At 35.5% G+C, this 12,109-nt stretch overlaps 1 protein-coding gene across 1 annotated transcript; it reads right to left on the bottom strand.

The window, feature by feature from the left end:
* Positions 1-209: 209 nt before the first annotated feature.
* Positions 210-597, bottom strand: F5147DRAFT_588345 (uncharacterized protein; the record flags this gene model as incomplete). The annotated part of the gene is made up of 2 exons (XM_041432079.1): positions 210-355; positions 408-597. Coding segments are annotated over 2 exons (336 nt in total), but the record flags the coding sequence as incomplete, so codon positions are not given.
* Positions 598-12,109: the final 11,512 nt, after the last annotated feature.

Below are 12,109 nucleotides of genomic sequence, written 5' to 3'. Positions count from 1 at the left end.
TTGTGTTCACCTGCTGGTATGCTAGGACTGGAGCTTGAGCTTAAGGGAGGGGGGAGAGCTATATTGGGTTGGTACCCTGTACGCCCTCAGGCACCACTGCCTCATGGTATTATGCTGTCCATTTGCTCATAGTGTCTTCATCCTGATGCACAAAAAGGGCGCATGACTGAATTTCCCTATTATCAAACAGTGAGACACATGAAATAGTATTAGCGAACTTGACATACCTTCTTGGAAACATATTCATTCCATACTGAGGTTGAAGCATCACCCTCGACATTGACTCCTCCAATTTTGTCCCAGTGGACACCAGACTGCTGGCAATACTTCTGAATAGCGTTAAAAGTCTGTTTTACTATATGATCTCCATCAAGTCTATAGATAAATAATATATTGGTATGACTTACTGATGCCCATTTCAGTCTTATACATTGTCCCAGTCTTCGCTGGACCTTGCTGCAGGTACTCATAAATAGCCTCTGCAGCACCATTGTATATCGGATCTTTAAAGTTACCAGTGTTGCTGATCTTGTCCTGATTGTTGGATAGGTAGAGGAGAAACTGATCAATCTCTGTGTCGGTCCAAACAGCCCTCTCTCTGTAGTAGTATGAGATGACTCCTGAGCCATGGAAAGGATGTGGACTTGAGCTGATAACACTAGCCCAGATGTTGTTCCTGATCACATAGATCTTGAGTTGTATACTGAGCTATATAGCTAGACATGAGATCAAAGGGAGTTCAAGCTCCAATGTCGGTCTCCAAACCAGAGGCTACTGTACCGACCTTATATCATCCTTGAAGTTGGCAAATTTACTTTACCTTGGGTTACCGAACTAGCTCTAAATCTCTAATTATGCTGATGATATATCTCAATTTGTGGCCCATCTTTTGACACACTGTACTACTCCTATCACTCAGAGAAAGAAAAGATTCTGATATGCTTTTCTGACAGTAATGCCCTTTGAAATGTGTAGTTTGATTTTTTCTTTGAATTAAACAGAATTTATGAGCATACTCAAGTCAAATATAAATTATATCTTTAACTACTAAACTTTAACAGTTTTTCTTACTCAAACTGATTATGATCTACTATAAACTCTAACCTTGAGTGAGTCACATCTAATCTCACTATAAGTTGTTCAATGATATCCTCAAAAAATAAATGAGGGTATTAGATAATCTAGTCCACAGTAAAGAATGTCAGTATTTTACTAATATTATTTGCATAGATGATCTACTAGAGAAGTTAGGTTCAAGTTTTTTTGGTGACTAGATTTCTCATATTTAGTTTGAGTACTTTGATAGCTGCTTTTTAGTCACTCTTGGTTTATACATCTTGCATATTCAGTAAGATTGAAATAAGCTGCTCTTCCTATATCTTGCTATAAATATGTAGTGTTTGATTTTAACTTAGGTATATTGCAAGTTTGCCTTTGCCTGTGTTGGTCAAATTTGGTAGGTGTTTTATCGCTAATTTCATATAATGCATACAGACATGACACTGGATATGTATTTTTAACAGAAAATGTAAGACATACATCTCATCCCATCTCATCTAAACAGAGTCTGGATGGGCCATATTAATATATAATAATATTTAAATCAAGTATTAACTCTGTATGTATAAATAGGACACTCCTTTGATATATCAATTCAAGATACAAGTCTTGATGTATAATAATTATGATATAAGATAATGTTTTACTCACCTTTGTCATATAAAGTATGACTCTCCATAGGCTAGACTGTCTATGTGTCTTTTTACTATCCTAAGTTGCTTTTGTAAGTCTTCATGCTCAATAGCTTTCTCATCTGTTATCTTCTTCATACTCTGTAGTTATGCTAGTCATTTCTGTATCTCTTCTTATTCCTCAAGATAGGTGTGCTTAAGCCAGTTTTCTTAAAATAGCAATGTAATACTAACCAGATGCTAATATAAAAGGTTGTGTATCTAGGAATGTCATCTTCTCTAATGTTTGGCTTGGTCTATTTGCCTATTAGTATCTGTCCAGGGGCTATATATAATGACTTGATAATGATGGTAAGGACATTTATTTCTTTCATTGACTGAATACTATTATTCTCAGATGATAACATTATTTTATTGGTCTTAGCTTTATTTTGAGGCCTGTTATCATATGTCTCAAATATTAATTTATTCTTGATGGTCAAAATATTAATCATTCCAATTTCAATCTTCACAGCTTTGACACCTGTATTGAGTTATTAATTTAACTGTGCAAGATTATCTATTAGTAACATTGCCTGCATAGGTTATATATTGAATCTGAATGTATTACTTTTGCATAGTTAATTTCAATTTATTATGTTATTCTCTCATCTTATCAATTACTCTGAATCTTTATTGATTATGTACTCCTCTTTCTATCCTAAACTATCTCATGGTCTTATATTGCATAATAAATGCAAAATAAAAAAGTATGACACAATCATCTCCACATGTCTGGCAACCCACTTCTGACTTCTGCATTTTTTTTCCTTTTGTATGTTCCATTTTAGTTAGCCCCTGTTTTCAGTCTTCTAATTATGTCTATATCCAAATGTACTTATCTATTCAGACCCTATTCATTTCCAACTCCCATAAATTGTTCTCATCCTATAAGATGGTCAATAACCTATTCAAAGATATTGAAAAAGTTGATGAAAACATAAAAGCACAACTTATCAAATTGTGTGAATCAATAATGATCTTGCATACAAGATGAGAAAGACAAACTCTCAACATAGACAGAGGTCATAGGTAAAATTTATAAACATGCAGACATTATTTATAGGAAAGGAAGATTGTATTAAGGAGATATTACCTATCTATATCATGTTCTTAAGTATATATTGAGCAAATGTGATATGTGTCTTGTGACAATTATGGTCCCTATTGAAGAAAATGAAAGAAGATATATAAAATAACAAATCCTTAAGTCATCTTCATAGCATCATTGCTTGTATAACCCTATACTTGACTCTGGAGAAAGGAGCTGATTGTGCACCAGAGCTACTCCTAGAAGGCTGGCTATTGAACTACATTTAGGAGTATCTAATGAGGATTCAGTTGGATATTAAGAAGGTAAGTAATACTATCAGAATTGCTAAGATATAGCAATAGAAATACTAATCAAATATTAATGACAAATATGACATTGGTTTAAGCCCCTCCTTGATTACTTTTATTGCATTGGCAGAAAAATATATCTCATGAATGACTGGTCTATAGTGATGCTGTTAAATATTAGCAAGGACAAACAAATAGCAAAGCCTGAGCCTAATCTCATGGTGAGTTTAAATTTATGAATGTGTTGTTATAAAATTTTCCCTTTTACATTAACTGTTTTTATAAGATTTTAGATGATATACAGGTCCAGTTAGATATTAAGCACTTTTGAGCTCTCCCCTAATGAGTTCTGAGTTTTGTACTAAAAAATCTGGTTAATTGCTCCTACTGAAGCTTATGGAGGCCACAATGTATCTGCCTACTTTAATAACTCCAGAGACAGTTCACAAAACTTTGGTACTATCTTTAGATATCTGTATCAACAACTAATCATAGTCAGAGTAATGATATCCTCCTGATGAGCAAATTATCAATGAGTTACATATCCTACATTCAGAACCTAAAAGACCCTTGGTAATAGGACAATCTTTAGTATGCTTAGACAGAGTGCAGAGGGAAGGCCAAAGGGTGTTTTCTGATAGTATCCAAGTAATGTTATTTAAAATTACTGTATGTATGATATAATGTATCTAACTAAAAATATAGCAGAAGATACTTAATAAAGTGCTAGTAGCTATGTAGCTCCTTATCCATCATATCAGTATATAGTATGCTATTCATGATGGCTGTTACAACTAGGAGAGTATCCTAATGAGGTATACCTAGCAATCTCTTGTATACAAGCAGTAAACTACCTCTTTAACTTTGTACTCTATTCTCTTATTTGATTCTCATTTTTTCCCAGAGGTTAAGAGTGGGCCAGATGCTACTGTGGGTAGTTATACCTATAGTGTCCATGATCACTATAGAGTATCTAGATATGTTAGATAGTGTCACCTGTTATATCAAAAATGATGATTACCTCTTTGAAGACATTTGGTATAATCTTATATTAGATACATACTAAGTTAGTCAGATTATTAGTATTAGGGTTTTTTCTATTGTTGTGTGTGTTACTACAGTTCAATATTGAATTAATCAAGGTAAGTTCTCTTACACTCTACAAAGAATAAATGATAACCAGAGTATCTGAAGAGTACATTAGCTGCCCTGTCATATCTCTTATTTGATATTTATATTATTTTTGGATTTTGCTTCTTTCATATGTCCCCATTTAAAATTTCCCTAACTTTGGTATTAGAATTTGGACCTGATAGTCTCATTTGACATTAATATAAAAGCTTGAGAATTTGAATCATATAACTTCAGTTGATAGCATTGAAGCAGAAAGCTTCAGAATTTGAGCAAGGCAGTCTCAGTTTGTGGTATAAGAGTAGAACTTCTGGAATTTGTGTCAGATAGCCTCAGCATTTGACATTAGAGCAGAAACTCTAGAATTTGAGTCAAACAGCTTTAGTTAGTGATATTAGAGTAAAATGACCTAACAGCCTTGAATCATTAGTGATTACAGTGCATATAATAATTGTTAGGAATACAAGAGAACAGGAAATGGCCTCAGATTTTATCTTATATTATAAGAGTCATATAAGTATCTTATTCTTATAATATAATACTTGCTCAATTCCAGTCTAGTTCAAATATTCAAATAAGTGTGATAATTGTGAGGATGATGATATTCAGTAGGCATTATGTTGGTATTAATGAGATATCATGAGATACTAACATATGTGGAAGCAAATAAAAGCTTATAAGTAGCTATGGCAGCTATGTAGAATAAGACAAGATACAATATAGGTTGGTAACTGTATTATGAAACTATCATGTGACTTGTTACCTAGCTATAAACAAAAGTATCAGTCAATATTACTATGTAATATAGGTTTTTAATTAACAAATATGTATAAAGTATTACAATATAATACTATGCTTTAGTTAAATAGAGTACATGACAAAGAGTGATTTCATCTTAAGAGCTAGATATTTGAAGCTGTCAATCATGTGTAGTATAAATAACATACTAGGCAGGTGTGAGTTTAGCTTAAGGTTCATATAGATGCTGACAAGTTCTTGAAGATTAATAATGATCTCAGAATGAGGTTCCTGTTGTATCAGTCACTGTATATACTCTTTCTTGTTTAAAAACTTCTTGGTACTCATGGTTCGACAAACCACTTTAAATATGTCTTTATGTTTATTCACAAATAAGGAAGGCTAAAATTCTCCATTAGTCATCATATAGGCAAGAAAACTAGCTTTTGAGTTAGTAGTAAAATGCAAGCCTGCTTTGTATGTTTTATAGTTCAGTATGCTAACCAGCTCAGATGAGCAATAGAAGAGGAAATATTGTGTGTCTATTCCTTAGAATAAACAAACTAAGTACTTATATACATACATTTTATATCATTGACCAATTTGCTACTCTTTGCACATTAAGTAACAAAATATCCTTCTCTAATAAACAAATCATGCTCAAATAAATCTGCTAAATCATTGGTAGGAGGTGGATGCTTGACAATTATAAGCTGGCAAATATGGAGCTTGCAAGGAAAGAGTGGAAAGAAGTAGCCAAGGCTGGCTGCCCCTAGGTATATGGAGCTTATAAGGAAAGAATAGAAGGAAGTAGCTAAGACTGGCTGCCCCTGGGCACATATAGCCTGAGGAGCTGCCTAAGGCTGAAATTTCCTTCACACCAGGAAACCTACAATTTTGCTAAAAAATATTAAAAAACTTGGCCAAGTCTAATAAAATTAGTTAAGCCTGGCAGGTCATTAAGCTAATTAAGATCAGCAGATAACCTAGATATATCACTAAATCACACTAAATCACACTAAATCATACTAAGTTGTAATATCTTACATTTTCTTATAATGTCTTATTTATCTTGGCTAAGAGTATAGTTTCTTATTTACCTTCTATAAGTCCTAAAAATTACATAAAAGTGCTAAAGTATAATTAGGCAAAGTATAGGTCTTCTGATGCAATATCCAGAAAGTACATCTCTAGCTAATTTGAAGTCCAAGGATAGTGCTATGTTGCTTAATACTTTGATACATTTCTTTGTTCCAGTTCAAAATTCATGGTTAATATAATATATTATAGCTTTTTTTATCAGTTCCAGCTTCTAAGATTGATACCCTCTATTAGTTGCCTATCTGAGTATGAAGAGTTATTTTAATATATATATTATAGTACTTATACATCTCTTATAGTGGAATCTAAACCACACTGGGACTTAATCTGATATCCAACCAATGTAACAAAACTTTAGAACCTACTAATCTGCTATATAATGTTTTAGTCTTAAATGTGAGTAGACTATAAGACTAGTGCATTTTGCACTGCATTCCAAACTCATTTTTAGTGCCAGAATTCCCACCTATTTTTAGATCTAAGTTTGTACTCTTACTATGATTTAATAATCAACCTAATATTACCATGCTTGCATACTTCCTATCTTCAAGATTCTATACATAATTACTCTATTTCATGATATTGTGGGTGTTGATGCACTTTTTTCTTATCAGAATAATATATCTCTGAGCTACCTGCTATGCTATCCAATCAGTTCCTCAGAGTTTAGAATTTTCATCTGAACCCAACTTTGAGCCTATGTCTAGGATAGTTACTCCAGTATCTCACTTGAGCAAGCTAACTATTTCATCACCTTTGCAAGTATTATCCTTTACAAATGAGGCCTAGTACAGTCCAAGACCTACTTATATTAATCCCAGCCTACTAAACATTATACTGTTAGCACTTGTAAAGAACACTAATCTCACCAGCTTCCTAAATATATATTGACCTGAGATAGCTAATAAGGGATCTAATGTTAGTAATTTATATGACTCCATTTTTTTAATCTGACACTAGTACCATAGTCAAAGTTATTATATGAAGTGTCCTAGTCTCAGTCTGAGGGTGTTAAGAATATGCTCAAAGGGTCGGATCCAAAGGGCTCAGCTTCAGCTTGTGTGCTGCGTCCCTTACCCAAGTATATGCCCTTAACTTCCGAGGGCTATAGGACGAAGTCCAATGCGCGGGAATTCTGGCAGACATTCAGAAAACAAGAGAGAAGACTAATCCGGACGAAGTCCAGACTAGAAAGAAACAGTGGAAGACTACCAAAGGTAGAGGTGGAGATGTTAAGTCAATAGGAATCAATCCTAAGACTATCAGAGGACGACAAGAGGAGAGACTCAAGTCGGATGGAGGCTGTCATATCCCATATTCCAGACCTACATCCAACAATGTTCCCATGCCTCATCTGGACCTCCGGATCCCCTGTCCATGTCCTTTATCTGTTCAGATGTCTATACACCCAAATCTCTGTACCTTTGCATATTCACACATCTGGATCTGATATCCGGACACCTGATTTCATATCCACTTCTCAGGATCTCCGGATCTGACCTATGCTTCATATCCGAACCCAAACCTTGAATCAGCACTCATCCCCTTATGGTAATCACCTGTTTCCGGACCCAGACCAATCACACCCTCATATCTGAACATCTCTGGACATCCGGATCCAACCCGCATCTATCTTCTGTGCCTTTTCCCTTTGTATGTTCCTTCTCCAGTTAGTCTATACTCATTTTCTGTACCTCATTTCATTTCCGCCTTTATTTTCCTATGTTCTCATTTCCATCTTCATTTACTATTTTCTGATAGACTAGTGTTTGACTTTTCTACATCCTCCGTCCACAGCCTCGCATAGCTTCGGACTGCGCTGACTGATTCTCCGTTATGTCCTCCATAGTATATGAACCCTGTAGAAACTCCTGTATTTCCTTAGTCTGAATATTACACATATTAGTCCTCACACTAGACCTCACACTAAGTCCTCATACTAGTTCTAGTCCTCTGACTTAGTCAATATCCATCTCAGGCCTAGGGAGGAATTCCCTAGGCCGGAGCTCCGCTCCTCCGCTCCTCCACTCCTCCGCTCCTCCGATCCTACACTCCTCCGATCCTACACTCCTCCAAGTTTCCGGAAGTTCCTCCAGAACTTTCCTGTGGTCCTCCAGACCTATTCTGCTTCGGACTTTGTCCCTGCAGCCTTTCCTCTGTCTCCATTCTACTCAGGATTCATCCTGAGTAGCCGTTACACATATCTGTACCAGGACGAAACCTCATAGTAATTTCCAGAAGTTCCTCCGGAAGTTTCCCGCACCCCTCCGAAAGTTTCTCACACTCATCTGGATCCGGACAGTCTTTCCGGACTTTCCCGTGCTCCTTCGGAAGTCCTATGGACTTCCCCCAGATGTCATCTGCAATTAAGGGCACATACTCGGATAAGGGGTGCAGCGCACGAGCTGAAGCCAAGCCCTTTGGAATCAGTCCTACCCTTTGTGCATGGTCTTAACAGAGGCAGGAATGAGCAGAATCTAATATGATATTCAAACTGAGGATGTACAGAGAATTTACAGGGTTTATATACTATGGAAACATAACGGAAGATCAGTCAGCACAGTGCAAGGCTATGTATGAGGCATGTGAAAAGCTTATCAATAGTATAACGGAACATAATAAATGAAGTCAGAAATGAAACAAGGTCCAGATAAATGAGTACAGTCAGATATGTAAATAACCAGGGGACCAGTAAAAGGAGCTAACCAAGCAGGGACATATGAAAGGAGAAAAAAGTGGAAGTAAAAAGTGGGTCAGATCTGGACATCCAGAGATGAGTGTGTGAACAGTCTGGGTCCGGAATGCGGAATATGACAAAGGGCCTCTTTCTCGTAGTTCTTATTATTCTTATTTCTATCCTAGACCAGCATATAAAAGGCCTATTGCAGGACTAGTACATAATCCTCTTGTGGGACAAGTTCCTATAATCCCTCTAGTTGGACTATTACATATGGTACCTGTAGAAGGATCCACTCATGTAAGGCCTATCTCATTATATATAGGACTTTCTGTAGAATTTGGTCATGCTATAAGCATTCATAACTGAGGAACTCATGCTCCACTAAACAGGATGAATGATGTTGAATCTCATAAGGTTCATAATGACCATTCCTCATAGGAACACCCTACTAGCTAGTATATCCAGCTCATACATTCATTTGTCTTGCTGATGTAATCTTCTCTTGAAATTGTTTATAGTGAAGACTCTCATCATTTTTAATAGTCCACAGCTTTATCAAAACATTAGTTCAAAAATTGGCAAGAACAATCTGAGCATATAACAAAAATGCATATATACCCCTGGAACAACTAATATAGACTATGTTTAGATGATATAGTATGCTTAGTTAGGAGAAGCAATCCTAATTGTTGTAATTTGAATAACACAAGCTTAGTTTTAGCCTACCATAATATGATTATATATGACAAAACATTGCAATATTGTGGAGAAGCAAATGAGTAAGTCTATTGAACATTAGTGGCTAATTACAAGACTAAAATAAAACAACTTTTGAACTAGAAAGTTAGAGATTTGAACACTGATGCAGCCAAGGAAATAGATAAATGCTTTAGCAAGGGAATAGGTAAACACCCTACCAAGCAACTGTGAGTGGAATAAGATTGTCTACAAAATCTAACTAAATCTATTGTTACATTCTTTTCTTATCATGTTGGACAACTTTTGGCCAACACCTTCATTGATCTGTTGCTCTATCTTTTGCGTAATGCTAACACCAATCTGTGGCTTTCTTTTTTGGCTAACACTAATGCCAATCCATGACTCCCTCTTTTCCCCAACACTAACACTAATCTGTGGCTCCCTCTTTTGGCCAATGTCAATGTTAACCTTCCTTTTTTGGCCAATATCTATGCTAATCTGTGGCTCTCTCTTTTGTCTAATATCTACACTGACCTGTAGCTTTCATTTTTGTCTAATGTCTATTCTAACCTATAGCTTTTTCTTTTGTCTAACATCTATGCTGACCTGTGGCTTTCTCTTTACTCTAATGTCTACACTGACCCATGGCTCTCTCTTTTCCTCAATGTTTATACTAACCCATGGCTCCCTCTTTTCTCTAATATCTATGCTAACTTGTAGCTCCCTCTTTTGGCTAATGCTAACACTATCTACTCACACAATACTACTACTACTCTACCTTCTTACATACACTACCTACTCTATCTGTACTCTCTATTGATAATGAATCTTGCTTTGACCTTGACCTACCTCCTAACCATGACTCAGCTTCAGACCTTGGCCCTGACCCTATGATTCCAGCCATTGATATCATCTAGGATGAACATCACATGATGTGGTACAAGTGTGACAGACCTCAGATAACTTCTGCCAAAGCTATTAAAAGATAACAAAATGAGTGGAGGAGTAATATAGTAGAGAATAACATGATATAGTAGTATAAAATCATGTGCAGGTAGCTAGAAATTAGTATTTTGAGTAATAAAGACAATTCATATTGATTATCAGAATAAACTGGAGAAGGATATGAAATCATCAAATTCCTTTATTATACTCATTTATCTACTTCTGTGTTATTTTTAATCTTTTGGTACATGAGGGCTTCCACACTCACATTTCCTTGGTTACTGATTTTTTCTTTAGAAGTCTTTGCCTTTTTTGACTGTAAATTTGCAGCCTATACACTATGAGCATGTTTGGGCTGTGTTATTGTAAGCTGATACCTTCCTAAAATAGTACAGCATAGTAGTAGGGCAGAGTTGTGGCAAAGTTTCATTTGCCACTTCCTCTATATTACTGTTTCATTAATAGCTCTCTTATTTCAGCATGGATATACATTTTGAAATTACAAAGTTGTTCAAACATATGATATCAATAGGATAGCAGAACAGATTTCTTGTATATGGAGTTGGCAAAATGTTATTAATTTTATGAGCTATAGTCACAATTTCATCATACTAATCATGTGATGTTTATCAGTTTTGCAAGACATCTACCTTATTTCTGAAGGTGTGTACATTAAAACAATTAACTTTTATAATACACTTACCCAAATTCTATCATATTCACCTCCCCCTGCACCTACTTCGGAAAATATCTCTTATCACAGACCTGCTTATGCAGATGGTAGGACTGAAATATCTTCTATAGGACTGACTTGTGTAGAAGCTAAAGAACACCTTAGGAGCAAGTCAGTCAAATATAATGACTATCACTCAGTGTATATTTCCAACATTGTGCAGGCCATTAAGTTATTCTGCTTCTGTCAGGATGAAATTATTGGGAATGACTGGAACTTTCATATGTTCTAAGATAGATTATACTTTGGGCACCCTATTATTTTTGGGGGAGCTAAACTCCCTACAGGAGGCCCTTGATCCAGATGAATATGACATGAATATGTTCATAAGCTTTAAGATCATTATGCCTATAGCCAGCATCTTATTAATGTCATCAAGACAGTCCTATTAACTCAAATGCTTGCAGAAGCTTTGACACATGCATGCACTATTAAATGTGACCACTTCTTATATATCCAAGGAGGCCTCTCTCCCAATACTTATCTAGTCATTATGAGGATATTAACTTATTTTTTTCTGAGAGTAAGTACAAATAGCTCAACTCCTATGCTGCCATTGTTGAAAACCATGGAGAGCCCATCCTTGCTTTAGATATCTTGGAGGCCCTACTTATGCCTTTCTCTGATAAGAACACCATTTGCACACTTACAGAATTATGACACCTTGATGTAGGATCTGTTAAGAACATTCTTTGTCTTGCTTTAGATAGAGATCCAGTCCTTAGCATTGTGCGCATGGACCTTACTACTATTGCTACCTCCCTTTTTCATAGTGAGATAACCAAAGACCCCTTTTATTTAAAAGAGTGGTTTATTCTCTCAGATATGGTCAAAGAACCTGAGGAAGAGCCAAAATATAAGGCTAAAAAGTTTTTTCTCTAGTGATCTAGAGGTAAACTTCTATTATTTATTATTATTATGATTTCAACTTATCAATCTCTCTAATAGAAAATCTAAAAACTCATTACTGGATCTTCAAATTTCAAAATTTCATATATATCCATCATATCT

This window comes from Suillus discolor (assembly GCF_016758755.1).
Source record: "Suillus discolor strain FC423 chromosome Unknown F5147scaffold_138, whole genome shotgun sequence".
Taxonomy (NCBI): Eukaryota; Fungi; Basidiomycota; class Agaricomycetes; order Boletales; family Suillaceae; genus Suillus; species Suillus discolor.
This window is presented reverse-complemented; position numbering and strand designations above follow the sequence as displayed.